Raw genomic sequence first — 20,059 nt, 5'->3', positions numbered from 1 at the left:
AAGTAATTATTACAATCATTTCTTCTTTTCCTTTGTTTGGTGTTAATCTGCATGTCTCCCAGCAACACATAAAAAGAAGAGGATTTCCTATTTTGTGTGTGTGTGTGTGTGTGTGTGTGTGCTTATTATAATAAAATAAATCTTCTGCTTTTCATTTTTTTTTCCGTGTTTATAATCTCATTTTATTCCTCCATCTGTCTTTTTTTCTTGTGTCTGCCCCTCTGTGCGTGTTTGGTCGCACATGCCGGTGGGTGCGGTATATATATAATGTTAATTTTGTATACGCGTACTGGGCAATAAGTGAAGTGTTCGCGGATGGGCCGGCGCTCTAGACGTTTTGCCGCACGGGTGGCTGCTGTGGGAGTGGCGTTTGTCTCCAGTTGGGCGTTGTACCACCGCTGGCAGCTGCGGCGCAGCGCTGTCGTTTTGTTGCCTGTGGATACGACGATGAACATGCCACAATCCCACGCCATGAGACTACAGTTACTTGGGAGTAGCACTAAGAAGGAGCCGTTTGATGTACTTGTTATTGGCGGCGGCGCGACGGGGCTGTACACCGCCGTGGATGCTGCTCAGCGTGGGCTGCGCGTCGCTCTGGTGGATGCCGATGACTTTGGCGCCGGCCACACAGGAACGTCGCCGCCGCTTATTCCCGGTGCATTTTCATATATTCAGCGAGCATTGCGTCAACGTGATTTAGTTTGGCTCCGTCGTGGTGTGGAGGCATGGCGGGCGTTAACTGTGTGGTCAAATGTGGCACCAGGGCTTCTTGAGAATGGCGTCTCCACCCTTGTTTTATCGTGTCATTTATTAGAATTGATGGAATTAACAACAGCCGCCGTTATCGCAACACTGTTAAGTGCGTTTTCAGGTGACTGGAGGCCATTTAGGTTTGTGCGAGGCAATGTGTTGCGGAAGGAGCTTCAGGAAGCAGGAAAAGGTATGCGAGGAGGTATTCTTGTAGAGGATGCCTTTTTAGACGGCAACGCGGCCTCCATTGCGCTTGCTCGCACTGCTGAGGCGTTGGGTGCGGTGGTACTCAACTACGCGTCTGTAACGAGCATCACAAACGTGGAAACAACAGCGGAGTTGAAGGGTCAGGCGAACTTTGCTGTTATTGTAAACGATGTGAGTACGCCAAGCGGCGTGGGTGAGTTAGCCCCACGAGCTGTTACAGTGTACACGCGCAGCATAGCGAATTGCGCGGGTTCTTGGGTTGATGAAGTAAAGCAGCTGGTGCCAGGAAATGCGATGGATGCGGTGCCGAGTGCTGTGAAAAGGCATCAAGTGAGGTCCTACCTCGTACTGCCTCGAACCGCGGTGCAGACTGCCACACCGAACAATGCGGATCTTCTTTTTGGTGCCGATGCATTTTCCGTGGCACCGACGTCTCACAGCTTCTCTTCTGTCATGATGTTGCCATGGTTTGATGGTTGTGTATTAATTGGCCCGAGCCTCTCTTCCTTGTTCCGACTTCCTAGCAAAAGCTATGCCGTGGCACCAACGACCGTATTGACGCTGGCTGGCACGAAAAATAATAATGGTTGTAATATTCACGATGTGTACATAAGCCAACGGAAACATCTTTTCCGCGCTTTACAAGTCTCTGGCGTAAAAGTGGATGAGGAGCGTGTCTTGTCTTGTCTCTCCTCCATTGTGCCAATTATTGCATCTCCCCCACATGTTCCTTTGGCAAAGGACATCTTTATGGAGGGCTGCCACATCAGCTCGGGGAAGGAGCAGCCAAACGTTGTGCATGTGTACGGAGGGACGTTAGGTTTTGCTAGAGACATTGCGGAGAAGGCTTTGGACCGACTGCTGCATGATAGCGGTGCATTTTCAACAGCGGAAACAGCCGCACTGAGGCCATGCCAGACGTCTCGTCTGGCATTAGTTGGAGCGCAGTCAAGGGATGCCACCAGCGATGTTGTCTCGCCAGTGAAACGTATACAGAGGATTGTGCGTGAAGAGTACGCGGCACGTCTGCTAGACATTGTTGCGCGGCGGAAACACACCGCATACAGTAGCCCCGCTGAGGCGTTGGCAGCTCTTCCCGCCATTGCAGAGATCATGAGGTGCGAATTAGGGTGGACTGCGGAGCGAACGAAAGTGGAGTTGGAAGTGACAAAAGCCTTCATCCGGAGTATCAGTTTTGCGTGATGGGCTCGCGTTAGACGTGAGGACCGCTTGTGATAATTTAATTGGTTGTGTTTGTGTTTGTGTTTGTGTTTGTGGGGCCATGAATTGTCGTGGGTGTAAGTTTTGTTGTTGTTGTTTTTGTTTTTGTTTCTCTCTGCATCCTCATGTCTCTGCACTCGAGTGGTGGACGTTGCGGCGCTGCACGGTTTTAAAGCCCACTTTTGCCCTCATTGATTCCTCCCATCCCACACCCTTTTTAAGAAGGAAACACCAAGGCGTTAGCCGACACGTATGTTGAGGGAGTTTTGTTTCCGCAATGCCGCCTTGTTTCATGAGCATTACAAGGTGCGCTATATCCCTCGTGGTTTGGGCTCGTGGCTATTCTACATTCTTTGCCTCCTTGCTATTCTAGTGGCGCCGGTGTTCATTGGGTTGGCGATGAGAAACTTCTGGTTGAGGAGTAATTCCTTCATGCAGATGCCGCATGTTTATTTTACGAACCGCTGCGTCCTGCGCTACACCACCGTTAAGGGACAGGAGAAGCTTTGGACCTGCTCAAACGAATTTAACGAAAAACATATTAACGTTCAGGAGCAATTGGCGGTGCTGCCATTCTTCTCCATCTACGAAGACGACCGTGACGGCGACGGTCGTGTGGACTTCGTGACAATGATTCTCAGTTTGCCCATCAACGACGTGGGCGACATCGAGAAGGACGTGACACCTTCTGACATGGGGGACGCTGTTTTTCAGGTAGATTTCCTTCCCGAGTTCTTCTATGAGTTTGATCATCACATCGTCACGCTCAAGATGAGGACGGCGGCACTCTTTAGCTTTAAACGTGACCATTGGATACCCGGAACCGAGGGGGGACCACTTTCTGCCATTACAGAGGGTGACCTGCTATTCCACTCGACAGAACCACTTATAGCCTCCCCGAATGTCCGTTACACGAGGACGTACATCGATAGCCCCTTTGATAACGTCACGGATGTGGATGAACTGCTTAACGTGCCTCTATTTGCCAGTCAATACACCCTGCGGAACCAGTCGTTGCAGTTTAAACCCAAATTGGAGACCGTTGGAGGACTTGCTTTACTACGGGATGAAAACTACAACCGTGTGCTCGGCGAGGATTTAGACGCTTTAGGTGCTTTCACCTGGCGTATTAAACTACACATTCAACGTGCGGAGGTGAATTACGTCCCGTCGATCCAAGAAGCCTTAAAATGGGCATGGGTGCAGTACTTCTGTATTGCCTACGTCCTTCAACGGCTACTTTGGTGGCTGCGTGGTATTCTTGTAAAGACGGGTGTGTTGGGCAGTACAGCCTTTTTTCATCGCGGCTGGAAGTCCAGCTAGTCTCTCTCTCTCTCTCTGTCCGTGTACATCTCTGTGCTCGCAGTGGAGGTGGGGAGTGTAGAAGATGGTTTGCATGACAATCTCCAAGGAAAGCAAAAGAAAGACACATAGAGATATTTTTCTCTTTTTCTTTTTGTATTTGTTGTTATTCCTTTTTTTCTTTTCTTTTGCTCCCTCTCAAAACTCTACACTTGTTGTTGTTGTTGTTTTTTCCTTTAATGCGTGCCTAAGTCTTTCTCCGAGCATTTTTGTGTTTAATTATTAATATTGGCTTCTTGTCGCCTCTCTCTCTCTCTCTGTTTCTCTCTATTTGTGTTTGCTGAGGCAAATTCCCGCGGCAAAGCATCTCGACTCATCCTTCCATCCGTGTGGGAGGTTGTCTGTGAGGAGCGGGAAAAGGACTGCAAGAGAGCGAGAACGAGAGATGGCGGTGGTAGTGGTGCAAGTAGGACAGTGCGGCAACCAGCTGGGCGATGAACTCTGGCGGCAGCTGAAACTGACGACAAACTCGGGTGCGTTGCCTTCGCCCTTTTTTACGCGTGATCGCAGGGCGCGCTGCGTGCTTGTAGACTCCGAGCCCAAAGTAGTCACAGCGGTGTATGAGCGTCAAAAAGACGTTTTGCGTGCAGAGAATGTCATCCACGGTCAGTCCGGACGCGGCAATCATTGGGCGCTTGGATATTACGGCGTGGACGATCCACTGAGCCACCGGGCTGCGGAAAATGCCGTTGTGGCACGGCCGTTTCAGGTGGTGAAGGACCAGCGGCGTTGTGACAGTCATGTTGTCCGGAATGCCCTTCGCGCAATTCATGCCGAAACGCGTCGGACAGATGATGCGATGGAGTTTGAGGCTATTATCGTACTGCATAGTCTTGTGGGCGGAACAGGCAGCGGCATGGCCACTCGACTGCTGGAAAAAATCCGTTACTACTTTATCGAGCCTGTGGACAGTTCCCTGACGGTGGATGAGTGCGAGGAGGCAGAAATGATGCGGCACGACGGGCTAGATGGAATGATGATGGAGAAGCGGCGTGCATCTTACCTTGTCAGTATCACTGTGGCACCCCAGGCCGTTGGTGAACTCTCCACGCAGGGCCTGAACGCCGCACTCACGCTACATGCCTTACAAGAGAATGCGAATGCTGTTCTATTGTTACGCAATGACGATTGTATTCGTGTACAGGAGGATTCTTGCGCCGGAGGAAGGCCTCGTGGTCGAGGCAACACGTCGTTTTCCACCCCTTCCTTCTCTTCTATCCCGTCGTGTGCAACCTTCAAGGAGATTAACGAGGTTTTTTTGACGATGTTGCTCCCGATCCTGCTATACGGCCGAAGTACAAATGCCGTGGGGGAACTTGTACTGAAGTGCTCCCCCAATCCTCGGGAAATCAACAACATTTTGACCATTTTGCCCACTCCACAGAGGCACTACTTGCGTTTTAAAGAGTCTGCGACAGTTTCACGCCTTTACGTCCTTCGCGGGGCCAAGCAAAGCATGCCTGGGGTATACCCTAGTGTCCCGATAGAACTGATACACACCGCGCGTTCCCTGCGGAACCCCAATTTGGTGACTTCTAGAGAAGAGGTGCAAGTGCCGAAGGAATTACTGAAGGGCCTGAAAGAGACCGCGGCAACTCGGCGCTCCGTCTCGGTGGCTCTCCTTCAGCAGATGGAAGGGGTTCTTGTGTTAAATGAAGCACGTGAACTGAATGCGGCAGTTTTGTTTCGCTTATTGCGGTCAGCTGCAATGAAAGTCAAGGCGGGAGCTTTTTTGTCAACATTTGAGGACATGGGAATGACGGCGGAGTGCATACAGGCAGCAATACGGGAGGTTGCTACAAGACTCTCTGCAGCGGAGGAGATTTGATGGACGATGACACATTATTATTATTATTTACTTTTGTCATCGACATATTGTTTGGCTTCTTTCATGGATTTCACTTTGGTCTCTTCCCCACACAACCCAACGCGGCACCGCCCCTTTCGATCAGTTCTGCAACCATAAATGAGGGCATTTGTGTATGCGCTTGTAAAAAATACTTTTTTGCCCCTGTTACGCTTGCGCCGCCGCTGATATGTTGCGTATCTGTGTAAGTTTACTTTTCTTTTTTTTTTTTTTTTTTTATTGGAGGAGGGTATTTAAGGCGTCTTTTTTCTTGTTTTCGTGCATTTGATCTTCTGTCTGTGTGTGTCTCCATGCAAGGATGCGCCGTGTGAACCTCTTTGCCCGTGGGGGTTTCTTTATTGGCACGCAGTGCCGCCGCGCGGTAATTTCGCCCGTCGACCGCATCAGCGGCGCCAATAGGCACAGTGCACCCCGCACATCCTATCAGTTTGCCGTTAGGGATGAAGAACGTGGCTTGTACGATCACGGCGTTACCCCCGACGCGCGAATTCTGATGGCGGAAGCGGAGGCGCAGTATAGGGCGAGTGCACACTGGCTTCATGCACCACCAGGTGGTGTGGCGCCCCCCGAGCTGCGCTTGGATAGTGACGGTGGGGCCGTCTCATGCATTGCCGCACCCTTCGCGGAAGAGTACGTGCCATCGCACAAGGAACGATACGCCCATCGTGGACATGTGGGAGAGCTCAGCATGCAGCGAGCGGCGGCGCCCAAATTTCTACTAAATGAGCATGCATCGTTGAACCTGCGAAAAGAACGCCAATTTTGCGAGTTGATGTCTTCTCCAATGCCGTCTCTTCAAAAGGCGATGGAATTGGAGCGTTTGCTACATGATTTTTACCTCCAGCGGCTAGCATTATCTTCCCGCAACGTCGAGGCCATCATCGCTTTGTGGGCACAGTGCAGCGTTGAGGAACGCCTGGCAGGCAGGGCTCAGGTGCCGCGTCTGACTTCATCTTCTTCTGCTGGGGAAACTCATGTGAATTCTGTGGCGGCAGTTGATGCGGTGCCGTTTTTGCCTGCAATGAAGCGACTGTACTTTCACGCCCGTCAGACACACGTTGCCCCCACACCGCTGGTCCTGGAGTGTCTCATGACGACGTTGGCCGCCGTTACTTCACCCGACAGCAGCGTTTTCCACTTCTCCAACCGCCTTCTCCTAGATGCCGATAAGTACGTTGTTCTGCCAACACGCACGACGTATGCTGCGTTTTTTACCATTTGTAGTCTTCACAACGCCATGTCCTTTGCAATGGCACGTTTCAAGGACGCTGTTGTTGAATTGCACATTTCTGTTGACGCTACCATGGCGACGGCATTGCTCAAGGGCCTCTGCCAGAATGGGTTAGTGGAGGAGGCACTTGCGCTGTTGGCTCGCATTGAGCACGTACCATTGGATGTACAATTCCTTAACGCCTCCATGGAGGTGCTTCTTCTTTCTGCACAGCCACAGGCTTGTTTTTCTGCCTTTGATGCCATGCAGTCCTGCCCTGTGCAGCCGAATTCAGAGACTTATGCGCTTCTTCTTCTTGCTTGTGAACGCTCGGGCCTTTGGTGCCGAACAACCGCCATACTCGCGGATATGCAAAAGCGTCGTGTGAGGGGAGACACCAAAACGCTTAATTTACTGTTGAAAGGCCTTCTCATGGAGCGACTGCATAGCTACGCCAAGCAGCTGTATGGAACAATGGTGAAAAAGAATGTGGAGGTATGGCCTGCCCTGGAATCTCAAATGAGACTCACAGGAAAGAATAGAAGGAAAGAGAAGAAGCCAAAGCAGCCCTCTCCAATGGCGTCATCCACTCAAACATCAGAGCCATGCTGACGTCTTTTTCTTTTTTTTTTTTCATTATTGAGAAGAGGAACGTCAAGAAGACAAAACACAAAATATGGCGACTGAAAAAAAAAAAAAAAAAAGAAAGAAAGAAAGAAGTAAAAAGCTATTGTTGTTGACGGGGATTAGTAATACATGCGGTGTCGATCACCCAAAGAAAGTGACATTGAATGCTTTGAAGAAGTGTTTTATTTACATGTGTAACGGTCCATGCGTATTCTTCTTTTTTTTCTTTCACTGCAATTCTTTTACTTCGTTTTTTCTTGCTTGTGCACGTGTGTAAAGTGTGTGTGTGTATATTTATATTGTAAGCATCTCTCTCTCTCTCTCTTTTTGTTCTTTTTTTGCTGGAGGGGAGGGGGGCTGTGGCAGCAGGATTGGGGTAAGGAAAGGCTTTTACACAACAGCCGGTCACCTTCATGCTCTCGTTTTCGGTCAAGGAGGAACAGAAGGATGTCAAGTCTTTGGAGGAAACTGGTATTGGCGATACCACAGAAAACGCGCGTGAAAGCATGACACTTTATACTTGTGCCAACTGCACCCGTGTTGTGGCCCTCACTCAGTCGTCGCAGCTCATGTGTACTCACTGCGTACATCGCACGGGCTCGTCCACTGTTTTTTACAAGCTACGCACACAGCCCACGACATACGACACAATTTAAAAAAGAGAATGAAGGAAGATTGTGACGATATTTTGGGATATATTTCTTGAATTATTTTGCTCTTTTTTTGTGTGTGTTTTCTTTTGTGTATGTGTGCGTTTGTGCGTTGTTGTTGTTGTTTTCGTACCATAAAGATGTTATTCGTGTCCCTATCCCTTCTTGCAGGCAGGCAGTTACTCTCCCACACATCGATTTTTCTCTGTCTGACCTCGCACAACGATTTATTTCTGTTATTTGTCGTTGGTTGTTTGTTTTCACTTTGGCTTTATTCCTTCTTTTTCTTTTTGTGTTTCTACTTTAGGTGTATTTAGCGATGATAAACAGGCTGCCAGCACAGCAGCAGCAGCAGACAAGCACGGATACTGGTCGAATGGTGTCTTTGCCTCAGTGTGTCTGTGCGAACTGCTTCTTGCCGCTGATGCTCCCACGGCCGGATGCGACGGGTACGCCATTTCAGTGCCCGCAGTGTCGTATGGCAGGGGTAGACATGAAAGTCCTGTATACAAGGCGTGCCTTTCCGGCAGAGCACAGTACGAACTGAGAGAGTTTGCGTCTTGTGTGTTTGTGATATAAGGCCGTCAGAACTTATATTTTTGTTTCTTTCTTTTTCTTTTCTCACAGTGCTGTCTTGGGCTTGTGGGACCCAAAAACGTGTTCCATTTGGATACATCTCGGTTAAGAGTGCAAAGATGCCAAGAAAGAAAAGAAAAACGAAAACAGAGGCAAATGGCGGGTGATCTGCTTGCTGACTAAACATGCCCACTTCTTCTACTCTTTTTTTGGGGGGAGCACCTTCGCATCTTTGGTTTTTTGTCTCTTTTCTTTTTTTCTGCTCTTGACTGTTTGGACAGCAGCAATGGCAATTCTTCCACATGGCTTTATTGAGGCCATTCACGCCTCACCGCTGCGGTGTGTGTTGTATGTCATGGGAGCCGGGAGTTCCGTCATCGCCCAACTCACCAGTGTCGCGGGATGCTCACGTACTCTTCTTGATGCTCGTGTGCCTTACGCGATGGCCGCCGCCTTGCAGATGTTGGATGACCGGCCACCAAAGATGGTTTCAGCGACAGTGGCGCGCCAGATGGCCCAACATGCATATCACCGCGCGGTTGAGTACAGTAATGGTGATGACGACGGAACGCTTGTTGGCATTGGATCCACCTCCGCTGTGCAAACAGATCGCATAAGACACGGTAAAGATTGCGCCTTTGTGGCAGCGTGGTCTCAGCGGCAGGTGGTGGAGTTTGCCATGGAACTGCCGGGGCATCTCGCACGCGCCGAGCAGGAGGAACAGGTGACATTGCTTCTGTTCAAAGCCCTGGCAGAGTGTGCAAAAGTGCCATTTGAAATATCGTTTGTGGTGGAGCCGAAGAGGCTTTCCTACATTTTGCCAGACTCTCCGCTAAGAAGCCTCCTTCAGGGTGAGATAAAGTTTCTTGTTTTCAATACTTATGGGGAGCTGCGTGCGGATTTTGTGCCATACGTGGCAGAGACGTCTTTTGCGGTAAAAACTGAAAATTCATGGAAAGCTTTATTGTTTCCAGGTTCATTTCGTCCGTTGCATTGGGGTCATACAGAGCTGGCGAGAGCGGCAGTGCGAGCGATGGCAACCATGAAAGGGAAATTAAATAGCAAAAGCACAGACATATCATCGCCGTCTTGGAATGTGCCCGATGCCAGCAATGTCCGGGTGACGTATGAGATTGCGGTGGACAATGCAGACAAAGGAATTATAGACTCTGATGTGGAGCTTAAGAAAAGGGTACAACAATTTTTACAGCGTGGGGCGCGTGTGGCTGTGACAAGGGCTCGTCTCTTCACAGAGAAGGCTCTGTTGTTTCCGGGACATGGATTTATCGTGGGGATAGACACTATGAAGCGTATTCTTGATCCAAAGTATTATGACAATTCAAGGGAAGCAATGCTACGTGCAATGCAATTTATTCGAGAGCAAGGCGGTTACTTTGTGGTTGCTGGCCGTGCTTCAGGTGGAAAGGACGCGGTGTGGGAAGACTTGACAAGCATTGAGGTGCCAGCGGAAGTGGAGTCAATGCTCATTTCCATTCGAAAAGAGGACTTTTGTGTGGATGTGAGCTCGACAATGTTGCGAGAACGGAGTAAATCCACATGCTAACACGCTCCATCGATTATTATATGTCTACTTCCTTTCATCAACTTTGGCTTTTCTTTTTGTTGTTGTTGCCTTGGACTCACATATTGTTGCTTTCATGAAAAGGGGCGATACATTCTTCCTTTTTCCTTTTCTTTTCTTGGCACGTGGAAACGGCAATAGGAGGCGGCAGTCGGGCTGCTCTTTTCACAAGTTTACATTCTCAGCGGTAGCAAAACGGAGCGGTAACGAGCGTGGAACGAAAAAGGGGGGTAGACGTCAATTATTATTATCATTATTATTATTAAAGGCACAAAGAGAGACTGAGCTGTGATGTTTGGGCGGACTGCCTTCCTTTTGCGGAAATATCGCCAAAAATCAAAGGCGCCGGACCTGAAGACAAGTTTCTCGAAGACCAGGAATTTCAAGAAAGCGGAGAAGATCGCCATTGAGACCGTTGATGGAGAAGTGGTAAAAGGACGCGGCAAACTGCGTCGGCGCAGCCACAGTGCCCTGAAGAAGGCAATTGGTGAGATGGAGCACCCTTCCATTTGGCTTTGGTACCCGTGGCGCATGAACCCAGAGCCGCCCACGCCAGGCATGCCACAGCGGCGTGCACTCAAGAACCTCCACGGCGCCGTGTTCACGGATTTAACGCCGGTGCAGAAGAAGCGGCAAGAACAGATGTTGTACGGCATAAACATTCCAGAAACAAGACAGATGAAGTTTGAGCAGGAGCACCCTCTCCTTGCATCTGCATTACGTCAGCTTGATGGCCAGCCGAAGGGTTTTCCGTTTTGGTACAAAAAATATCCCACGCGAAGACACGCGTACGGGAATCGTTTTAGCATCCCGGATGAGATGTTGGAGGGCTATGGTGAAGAAATGAAAAAGGCCCTCTCAAAGGAAATGATGTCGATTCAGGAAAAGCAATTTGCGCAGGAGGCCATGTACATGGAGCGATATGCAGAACACGACTTTGACACGACAAGCCCCGCGGTTTTGGCGGTGAAGCGCGCCCTTAAGTGCCGTGTGCTGCGCAACCACCTGCTAACGAATCCCCATAATAATATCATCAAGGCTGTACTAGCGAACACAGAAAAAAAACTGAGTCATGCACTTCGCAAACTGCGAAAAGTAGACTTTAAGAAGTATTGGGAAATCATCCGTGATCATGATGTACAGGATGTTCTTCAGCCCTCCAATTTGGTTACGTACCGGCAAGGTGCGTACTGGAAATATGACTGGAATGCAGGCTTAGCCATATCCACGAACCTCGCAGATGTTCTTGACCCTCGTGGACTCAACGGCTGCGTCGAAACGGGCCGCTCCCGCTCTGAAGTTGCCCGTGACCTCGGTCTTTCGTACACGAGACCTTTACAGGAAAATGAGAAGAAGCAGCTTTCGCATCAAGCGTTGTACTATGAACGTTTGGCAAAGTTTAAGATGGAGCAACCAGAGGCAGCGCGAGCATTGGAGCGCGAACGATTTGTGCGGAAGTTTTCCGGCATGTTTGCGAAGATGGATATTAAGTCTGGCGCCCCTGACTTTCCGAGTACATACCGAAAACTTCTTGGGACGAAGGTGGTACGTTGGGCCTCAAAGCGACATGGACCCGCATAAGTGGTGTGTTTTTCCGTTGACTGTTTGTGTGTTGTTGTTTTTTCATACATTCATTGAGGGAGAAGGGGAAAAAAACAACAGAAAGAGGCACCTGTGTGTGTGTGTGTGTGTAAATGCCCTTGCTCTCAGTCACGGATGGATGAGTACTGAGCTCAAATGTGAGAGGGAGGGTGGGTGGGAGGTTTTGTTGCTGTTGTTTTTAGTTAAATTTTCCCACTATACCTTGTCACGTTTTTTCTTATTTAAATGCATTACTGCCGTCTGCTCATTTTTTTGCTTGTTTGTTTTCCTTTGCTTTATTATTCTTTATGGCGTGTTTTCTTCCTCTCTTTTTTTTTTCTTTTCTGTGCCTGTGTTTTGTTTACGCGGCGACGAGTGGGGCTGCGTGTTCCGCGGTGTTGTGCAGCAGGAAAGGGAACGCACCGTCAACGATGTCGATGACAGTACCGGAGGTGATACTCGTGGGCCAAAAGACGCGGTACCGACACTTTGCTCGGGGCCCTCGAGATTTATACGCCCCAGAGGAGATGCTGCCAGACCCACCGCCGCAGCACGTGTGGAGCTACTGCGTGTCGAGGGAGCACAACAACACGGTGTATTTTCACAACGACGCAACCGGGAGGTCATTGTGGGTGCTGCCGTCCCTCGCATCCGACGGCACAGAGGCAGGCGGTGGCGCGGAGGAAGTCATGCGGACCGTCGGCTCCGTCGAATCGGCCTCAGCAGCGCAGAAGCACGTGAAATTTGGGACGACGGATGAAAAGAGTCACGAAGCGGCTACGGTTCGCCGCGCCGTCATGCGGCAGAGCATCGAGAAGGCGATGAGTCAAGCAGAGACGCAAAAGCCGACAGAGACGGTTCAAAAAAAAACACCCACTGCGTCAGTTGCTGAAATCCTCAATAACGAGAATAGCGACGGCAACGGCAAAGGGCACGCGTCGCCGGTGCGCGAGAGATTGGCGGTGTGGCGCGCCAAGCGGGCGCAACAGCAACAACAAAAGGAGCATGACGGTAATGATCCAGTCACTTCCTCCTACGGAGAAGCTGAAGGAAGCCGCGTGAATCACGGGCGTCCTGCTTTTTCCGATCCGAACACGGCGACCACAAAGATGACGTCTTCTTTAGACAATAAAATACCTTCACAGATATCGGAATGCGTGGCAGCCTCAAAAGGGAGTGGATTTAAAAAGGGTGGCCAGCCTGCAAAAGAAGTCGGGAATTTAGAAGAATCTGGGCAATGCCAGCAGGAGCAGCAGCATAATTCTCTTGAAAAAGATGTCTATGATGAAAGGCAGCGTCTGTTTCTAGAGGCCCATGAGGAGTTGCAGCGGGAGAAGGCAGCGGCGCTGCAAAAGGAACGTCTCGCACTCGAACAGGTGGCTCGTCTTCAAGAGGCGCAGCGGCGTGAGGAGGAGGAACGCACTAGGCTAGCGGCCGAGAGGAAAAGGCTGGAGCAGCAACGGCTAGAGTTGCAGAAGCGGGTCCTTGAGCGCCAACGTGAACTCCTGGCAAAGGTCGAAGAGGAGGCGATGCAGCGGGAGCTGGCAGCACAATTAGATAACTTTTTTGAGAACAAGTCGCGGCTGGAGCAACAGGCGCAGGAAGAGCGTCAACGTGTATTATCCTTTGAGGATGCCATCGCGGAATCTCTTTTGGAGAAAGCGGTTAAAAACCACACTACAACTCCAAAGAAGGAGCGAATTATCGATCTTCGCCTTCTCGAGGAAGGCGACGAGGACAACAATAACCGGCATGGCGTGTCGGGGAGGGAAGAAACTTGCAAAAGCCGCAATTCCAAGGAACGTCAGGATTTTCTTCAACAAAAGCGCCAAAAGGAACAAAAGCAACAGCGACGTGAGCGCATCACATACAGTCCATCCCTCGTTTACGTTGGGGATGTGACGGGTGGGGAATGCAAGACGCCAGTTTTCTTACAGCGTCAAGGACGTGGCACCTTTTTCTACGACATCGCGCAGAAGCATTTCTTTGACGGTGAGTGGTCCGGTGACAAGAGGAACGGCAGTGGGGCTCTCTCCCTCCCGCACGTTGCTGTGGAGGGAACATGGCGTGATGATGTGCTTGAGGGCAGTGCGACATTTCAAACCAGGCGGTTAAAGGGAAAAGGGGAGTTCAAACAGGGCGTTCTTGACGGAAATGCCGTCGTTGAAATTGACTGCAATGGCGTTTTTGCTGGGAGTGTTAAGAAAAATGGGGCTGTTGTGGCTTCTGGAGCCGTCACGCTTGCGTCAGGTGATCACGTGGAGTGGATAAGAGATGAAAACAGTAGCGAAAACAACAACAACAACAACAACAGGCAGCAGACGTCTGCACATTCCAAGAACTTTAATAATGGCTCTGGAAGGTGCCGTATTCGATTTGAAAACGGCGACGTGTATGTTGGTGAAGTTGAGAATTATCAACCAAATGGGGCTGGAACCTACCGCTTTGCCGCAGAGGGTCAAGAGTACGTGGGGAATTTTCAAAACGGCCGGCTGCAGGGTCGTGGTACATATCGTTTTGCCAATGGAAATGTGTACATTGGACAGTTTTACAAGGGGCTCTTTCATGGGGAAGGACGGTACGTGGAGCAAGACGCATACACATATGAGGGGTTCTGGGAGTACGGTACGGCGCACGGAAGAGGGAAATTGATATTTGCCAATGGTGACGTCTGGGAAGGAGAATTTGACCACGACCGGCGTGTCAATGGACACTACACGGCTTCACGTTTGTTTCAGTTGTAGCGAAATTTATTCCCAAATTTTGTTGCCCGTCCATTTTTTTTTTTGTTTTTAGATTTTTGTTGAGGGTTCTCCGCTGCCCCACAAGAAATTGTCATGATTTTCTTCTCCGTCTTTGTGTCCGTGTGTGCGCTGTTCTTGGGCTTCAACTGGGCGTATTTCTTGGACACATTGCCTTTACCCTCTTTTGGCTTTTTTTCTTCCTTTTTTTTTTTTCTCTTTTCGCTGAAGTGGAGTTTGACTGCTCGGTTGTTGTAACTCATTCTCCGGATGCATGTTTGGTAGGTGTTGTTTGTGTGTCTCTCTCTGCATCTGCTGTTGCTGCTACTCAGCGCGTGCAGATTGTTTTTATTTTTATTTTTTGCCTCTCTCTCTCTCTCCCTCCCTCTATTTTTGTATGCACATACATTTTTAGTGCACAGGTCTTCGTTGACAGCAGCAGGGCCAATCGCTTCACAGCCATAGGCCGAGAAGCCGGATGGGCTACACACGTGAGCGCACCCACCGTCACTTCTTCGTCGCGCGGGCAAATGCCTTTTTTTCACGGCTCCCCATCGCCCGTATTCAGCGATCGCTGGCGTTGGAGGCAATCAAGCAAGGGCGCATGAAACCGTGGAAACACACAAAGGAGCAGATCCTTGGCGCTCCAATAACATGCAACTTTGACTACAACCCGCGCCCAGTACGACTTATTGGCACTGTTATGGACGCCCATACGGAAGAGACAAGTATCAAGGGTGGTCTGAAGGTCTACGCGCGTAACGAGGAGACGAACATGATGTTGTGGATCCCTGTGGGAAACCCAAAGCTGAAATATGAAGTGACAGCCACCAAAGGAAGCTTTCAACACTACCTGGACGAACGGGATAAGTGGGATGAGGCATGGCTTACGGGTCGCGCAAGGATGAAGTAGACAGATGGAGGAAGGAAACATCTTGGAGGAAGGCGGGGGGACACACACACACACACACACACGCAAACACACACTCCGATGAACAGGACAGAGGCGTCTGTTCTTCTTCTGCTCCCATTTTTCGTTGTTGTTGTTTTTACTGAATTTTCTGTTGTATCTGTCCGTCTCTGTTTGTGTATATTTTTTCTTCTTCTTTTTTGCTCTCTGCTTGCTGACATTATTACTAATATTATCACTGGTAATGGTGATGACGTCCATGCGTCCTGGATATCTTATCTCCACTTCTCTTTTTTTTTTCCCCCTGCACCATTTCTCTTGTACATAGCTCGAGAAATACGTGGGCGGGTGTGTGGGTACATCGTTGGCTTCTAAAAGGGAAAAGACAACAACAAAAAAAAAAAAAAAGGAATCAAAGACGAACAGCGAGAGGAGTGACGGATTGACTGCACCGCACAATTGAGTTGTTCATCTCGATTCATATAAAATTTGTACTATATTTTTGTCTTCAATAGTGAAGGAGGAAGATCGACGAAAACGGAAACAGGGGAATAACAGCTGCGGCAAGGCCATAACGCGAAACCACGAAGAGGGAGGCGGAGGCGGAGGGATCCAAATCATGCCGGCGACAGATATGCAGTCCATGGAAATGGACATGGTGCAGGGTATGTACGACTCGTATGAACTCATTAGTGTGGACCCACCGACGTACTCCGTTCTTCTTACCGCCACGGCGGATGACCCACCGGAGTTGCGCGTGACGATTGTGTATGACTCAGAGGGATACCCAGAGACGGCTGCCCCCACTGTCCGTCTGGAACACATTGCCAAACATCGTCGCATGCAGACGGCGACTCTTGCCAAAGAGATTGAGGACCTTTGCGCGGAACAGATCGGCATGCACAGCGTCATTTCTGTCCTTCAGAAAGCCCAGGAGTACCTCACAGATTATGCGGCAATGGAAGAAAAGGCGGAGCTGCAACGACGCGGGGACGCGTTGACAAAAGCCGCTGCCAGTGCATCTACGGCCGCGCCAGATCCCACAGTACGCATCGGAACTGCCGTCACACGTGAGCTTTTTGCTGGATGGAGTGAAAAACACATAGCGGAAAAGCTGCAGAAGCGGGTTTTGAGCGAAAAGAAGAGCACAAAACTAACGGGTCGGCAGCTGTGGGATGGCACACTCAAGAACGCTGACTGGGATCTTTTTGAAGCCTTAGAGGACGAGCAGGACATTGACTTATACACTCTGGCCAATGGGGAGGGGGAGGAGGTGGACGAGGTGGAGTACGATTTAGATGACACGGCCGAAGAGGGATGAGTTGTGCAGGCCAGAGTCAAAATGAGGGAAGGAACATCGTGTGTAAACGTTGAGGGGCGTGTTGCGCTGCGGCGCGGGGGCCATGGAGGAAAGGGAGGTGAGGTGGCGGTGAAGAAGAAAAGACAGGCAAGGCAGGCGCAGAAAGAAAAGAGGTGTCAAGCTGGAATAGAGAAATACGGAGAAGTCTCTATTCACACATAAGTTACTAATGAATGTTCTCAGATGTGTGTCCTTCCTGACGGAGGGTAAATGTTAAAGTTTGAGTGCAGGTACATTGGGATTTTTGTTGATTTTCTTTTGAATTTTGTCCGTTTGCGTTTTGCTTTTTTTATTCAATAGCCTTTTATTCTCTTCTTCTTTTTTTTTTTTCTGTCTGTGTGTGTGTGTGTGGGGGGGGGGGGGGGGGGAGAAGTGAGGGGTTGCTAGAAGTGCAATGCGGCAGTCTGCATTGGCTGTTTTATTGCCGCTTTTGCAACGGCACGCACAGTCCATTCCTCGTCGTCACTTTAATGTCATCCAACGAGGTAACGATCGCGAGGTGGAGTCGCTCTTTGCACTGCTTGGCTTTGGAAAAGAAAGCGAGGTGGAGCGCGTCCATCGTACGCGTGATGAACTTCGTCAGGGCTACTTGCGGGAGGCAATGAAGCTTAAGGACCCACAGCGTAACGCGAAGGATGCGGCGAAGCTTGCCGATCTTCGGCGGGCGTACACTCTACTCTCCGATGACCAGTTTCGTGCACGCTACGCGAGTCACCACTGCGTCTCACCCGACGCCACCCTTCACGTCCATGTCGACGGCGGTCAGACAGCGGCAAACTTCAACCCTGAGCATCAGTCGTTTGAATTCGTTGACCACGCAATTTCTTTTTCCTCATCGTCGCTGTTATCTTCCTGTGCGCAGCGGTCTTTTGGTGACTTTACGGGACCGTTTCAGTCCGCGACAGGGGTTTACAGCAGCCCAGCGGACGCACATCCATACCAGCCACGTGAATCCAGCACCCCACAAAACGGGAACGGCATTAACTTTATGCTCCGGATCTCCTTTGATGAAAGTATCCTTGGCTGCACAAAGTCAGCTGTGTATGAAAAGGATATCACTTGTTCTCATTGCAGCGGCGACGGTCGGCAGGTTTTAAATAGGCCACGTAAATGTCCACAATGCCGTGGTCGTGGTTCCACGCATTTGCCGAGTGCCACGTATCATATCGAACGTTCGTGTGGGTACTGCGGTGGAAAAGGTGTGGCACCGCCACCGAAATGTGGGAGATGCGGAGGGGCTGGTGTTATAAGGGGGCATACCGTAAGTGTTCCTATAGACGTGCGTCCGGGCACAACAACGATGACAGTGAGGCGGTTTCGGGGTAAAGGACACGATGGGGTACGCGGTGGTAACGCAGGGGATCTCATAGTGACGGTTTTGGTACAAGAGCACCGTCTTTTTCATCGCGATGGAATTGATCTTCACATGGTGTTGCCCATTCCGCTTTCTGTAGCGCTGCTTGGAGGCGTCGTGTCGGTACCAACTCTGCACGGAGCTCAAACGCTACGCATACCTCCGTGCGTAAGAAATGGGCAACGGCTGACCATGGATGGTCAGGGCGTTTGTCTTGACGGCGAAAGCGACGCCGCCGAAAAAAACGAATTAGAGGCGTGTGAAGGCTCAGCGAACCCAAAACAGCAACATTGCCAGCAACAGCGTCGGCGCGGCCATCTGTACGTCCACCTGCTGGTGGTTATCCCAAGGGGGGAGGAATTGACAGGGGCGCAGAGGTGTGCCTTGGAGAGCTTCGCTGCCGAAGGGGAGGGTGGAATCAACCAGGAGAACGGGGAAAAAGGGGAGCAGGAGACACCGGCATCTTTGAAGCAGCGCTTTCGACACTGGATGACGAGTCTATAATAATAATTACAGCAGTGGATGCATGCAGCCCTGCAGACAGCATCGCATGCCCAAAAAAAACTGTATGTGTTTTACTTTTAACTGTGCTTCAATTTTATTTCCAGCCGCCCAAAGTACCCTTTCACGCCGACGTTCATATTACAACACCAAGAATACTCACACGGCTGGAGTAAATGGAACTGCACTCTGTGCAAATAAAGGTGCTAGTCAAAAGATAGTGCAGGTCATTTCCACACCGGCATTGTGGCTTATGCCGCCGTTGGTTTGTGGATGCCGTGCCGTGTGACCCGGGGGGAGGAGAGCGCACGATCGCGACAGACGTGGGTGTGTTGTGACGGGCGACCGCTGCCGACTTCCCCGTGCTGTGCCTGTTGGGTGGGTTTTGCCCCGGTTGCGTCTTCACTCGCCGTTATTCCTTCTGTGTTGGCTGGTTTGGATGTGCCTGCTAAGGGTGTCTTTGTGCGACTGTCGTGATGCTCTCACTGCCTGCTTTCTGCACCCCACCCCCTTTCTGTTTCCGCCCTCGTTTCTTGTAGGTATCGCCCCTGCCTCCCTTTGCCCGCCGCCGTGCGGGCTGGCCTTGCAGCTGCGCAGTGATTAGAGACTGGATGTACTTGTCCTCCACCGACGTGCGCAGCGTGCACGCAAACTGATGCAGAAGAGCATCCGCATGATCGGCGCTTCCTCGCTCCCACCCCTCCCCCTCTTCTCTGCGGCTGCTCCCGAAAGGGCCTGTTGAGTGGGATGCCACGCTTTGACGCTCGCGGGACCGTCCCAATTGAAGTGCCCGAGAGCCAATGCTGTATCGCGCCTCACTGTTGGCTGCGGTATTTGTGTGGGTCTTTGGAGCACTGTGTGTGTATTTGTGGGTCTTCTGCTCCCATTAATTGTGATTTTGTGTTGAAGTGAATAGAATGAAAGTTTTTTGTTGGTTTTTGTATTCCCACGATACCGGGAGCTTTTGCGTGCGTGGACTACAGGCAGAACAGTTTTCGTTTTTTGAAATCCCACATTCTTGTCGTGTGTTGCGTGCTATCTCCTTTTTCTTGTGTTGTGTTAAGGACATATACTGACGCTTAGATACAGAATAACCGGCTGTTTGTTTGTTTGTTTTTGTAACGATACAATGGTCGCAAGGTCCATGGCCACAGGTTCGTCGTACTACCTTCCCTCACCCTCGACGCGTTTTCTTGACTCCAACGACAGAATTAAGTTTGTTGTTGTAACGGGCGGAGTCTGCAGTTCGCTTGGAAAAGGTGTTACGACCTCTGCGACCGGGGCCCTGCTGCGCGCACAGGGCTACCGTGTGTGTAGCATTAAGATTGACCCTTACATCAACATGGATGCAGGATTAATGAGCCCCTTCGAGCACGGCGAGGTGTATGTTCTTGAGGATGGAGGCGAAGTAGACCTCGACTTGGGTAATTATGAGCGCTGGATGTCCGTTTCTTTAGGGCGTGATCACAACATTACGACCGGTAAAGTGTTTCAGAAGCTCATTGAGAAGGAGCGTGCCGGTGGATTTTTGGGGAAGACGGTGCAGTTAGTGCCGCACTT

At 50.4% G+C, this 20,059-nt stretch overlaps 12 protein-coding genes across 12 annotated transcripts, besides 18 other annotated features; all 12 read left to right on the top strand.

Moving 5' to 3' along the window:
• Positions 1-4,420: part of a sequence feature (heterozygous, non-Esmeraldo-like haplotype) that runs on past the window's edge.
• Positions 94-121: a microsatellite.
• Tc00.1047053507949.130 (glycerol-3-phosphate dehydrogenase (FAD-dependent), putative) lies at positions 316-2,160 on the top strand (the record flags this gene model as incomplete). The annotated part of the gene is made up of 1 exon (XM_812069.1): positions 316-2,160. One exon carries the CDS (start codon positions 316-318, stop codon positions 2,158-2,160), a length of 1,845 nt encoding a protein of 614 aa, XP_817162.1.
• Positions 2,266-2,289: a microsatellite.
• Tc00.1047053507949.120 (hypothetical protein, conserved) lies at positions 2,431-3,501 on the top strand (the record flags this gene model as incomplete). Its single annotated transcript, XM_812068.1, has 1 exon — positions 2,431-3,501. One exon carries the CDS (start codon positions 2,431-2,433, stop codon positions 3,499-3,501), a length of 1,071 nt encoding a protein of 356 aa, XP_817161.1.
• Positions 3,620-3,670: a sequence feature (A-rich).
• Positions 3,784-3,809: a microsatellite.
• On the top strand, positions 3,926-5,368 carry Tc00.1047053507949.110 (zeta tubulin, putative; the record flags this gene model as incomplete). Its single annotated transcript, XM_812067.1, has 1 exon — positions 3,926-5,368. One exon carries the CDS (start codon positions 3,926-3,928, stop codon positions 5,366-5,368), a length of 1,443 nt encoding a protein of 480 aa, XP_817160.1.
• Positions 4,421-4,526: a sequence feature (areas merged during assembly that could not be assigned to a particular haplotype. This can correspond to areas where the two haplotypes were merged or to regions with more than two copies in the genome that were merged during assembly.).
• Positions 4,527-10,807: a sequence feature (heterozygous, non-Esmeraldo-like haplotype).
• Positions 5,602-5,625: a microsatellite.
• Positions 5,706-7,229, top strand: Tc00.1047053507949.80 (hypothetical protein, conserved; the record flags this gene model as incomplete). Its single annotated transcript, XM_812066.1, has 1 exon — positions 5,706-7,229. One exon carries the CDS (start codon positions 5,706-5,708, stop codon positions 7,227-7,229), a length of 1,524 nt encoding a protein of 507 aa, XP_817159.1.
• Positions 7,304-7,343: a microsatellite.
• On the top strand, positions 7,658-7,900 carry Tc00.1047053507949.69 (hypothetical protein, conserved; the record flags this gene model as incomplete). Its single annotated transcript, XM_812075.1, has 1 exon — positions 7,658-7,900. The coding sequence occupies one exon, from the start codon at positions 7,658-7,660 to the stop codon at positions 7,898-7,900; it is 243 nt and encodes an 80-aa protein (XP_817168.1).
• Positions 8,121-8,192: a sequence feature (A-rich).
• Positions 8,757-10,034, top strand: Tc00.1047053507949.60 (hypothetical protein, conserved; the record flags this gene model as incomplete). The annotated part of the gene is made up of 1 exon (XM_812065.1): positions 8,757-10,034. One exon carries the CDS (start codon positions 8,757-8,759, stop codon positions 10,032-10,034), a length of 1,278 nt encoding a protein of 425 aa, XP_817158.1.
• Positions 10,293-10,317: a microsatellite.
• Tc00.1047053507949.50 (hypothetical protein, conserved) lies at positions 10,344-11,633 on the top strand (the record flags this gene model as incomplete). Its single annotated transcript, XM_812064.1, has 1 exon — positions 10,344-11,633. One exon carries the CDS (start codon positions 10,344-10,346, stop codon positions 11,631-11,633), a length of 1,290 nt encoding a protein of 429 aa, XP_817157.1.
• Positions 10,808-10,881: a sequence feature (areas merged during assembly that could not be assigned to a particular haplotype. This can correspond to areas where the two haplotypes were merged or to regions with more than two copies in the genome that were merged during assembly.).
• Positions 10,882-11,213: a sequence feature (heterozygous, Esmeraldo-like haplotype).
• Positions 11,214-11,921: a sequence feature (areas merged during assembly that could not be assigned to a particular haplotype. This can correspond to areas where the two haplotypes were merged or to regions with more than two copies in the genome that were merged during assembly.).
• Positions 11,902-11,979: a sequence feature (A-rich).
• Positions 11,922-20,059: a sequence feature (heterozygous, non-Esmeraldo-like haplotype).
• Positions 12,065-14,377, top strand: Tc00.1047053507949.40 (hypothetical protein, conserved; the record flags this gene model as incomplete). Its single annotated transcript, XM_812063.1, has 1 exon — positions 12,065-14,377. The coding sequence occupies one exon, from the start codon at positions 12,065-12,067 to the stop codon at positions 14,375-14,377; it is 2,313 nt and encodes a 770-aa protein (XP_817156.1).
• Positions 13,925-13,946: a microsatellite.
• Tc00.1047053507949.29 (hypothetical protein, conserved) lies at positions 14,853-15,287 on the top strand (the record flags this gene model as incomplete). Its single annotated transcript, XM_812078.1, has 1 exon — positions 14,853-15,287. One exon carries the CDS (start codon positions 14,853-14,855, stop codon positions 15,285-15,287), a length of 435 nt encoding a protein of 144 aa, XP_817171.1.
• Positions 15,328-15,361: a microsatellite.
• Positions 15,904-16,605, top strand: Tc00.1047053507949.20 (hypothetical protein, conserved; the record flags this gene model as incomplete). The annotated part of the gene is made up of 1 exon (XM_812062.1): positions 15,904-16,605. The coding sequence occupies one exon, from the start codon at positions 15,904-15,906 to the stop codon at positions 16,603-16,605; it is 702 nt and encodes a 233-aa protein (XP_817155.1).
• Tc00.1047053507949.10 (chaperone DnaJ protein, putative) lies at positions 17,039-18,502 on the top strand (the record flags this gene model as incomplete). The annotated part of the gene is made up of 1 exon (XM_812061.1): positions 17,039-18,502. One exon carries the CDS (start codon positions 17,039-17,041, stop codon positions 18,500-18,502), a length of 1,464 nt encoding a protein of 487 aa, XP_817154.1.
• Tc00.1047053507949.4 (cytidine triphosphate synthase, putative) lies at positions 19,629-20,059 on the top strand (the record flags this gene model as incomplete). Its single annotated transcript, XM_812077.1, has 1 exon — positions 19,629-20,059. A coding segment is annotated over one exon (431 nt), but the record flags the coding sequence as incomplete, so codon positions are not given.

The sequence above is a fragment of the Trypanosoma cruzi genome, genomic scaffold (assembly GCF_000209065.1).
Source record: "Trypanosoma cruzi strain CL Brener 1047053516569 genomic scaffold, whole genome shotgun sequence".
NCBI lineage: Eukaryota > Euglenozoa > Kinetoplastea > Trypanosomatida > Trypanosomatidae > Trypanosoma > Trypanosoma cruzi.
The sequence above is the reverse complement of the archived record's forward strand: the minus strand, read 5'-3'. Positions and strand labels throughout refer to the sequence as shown.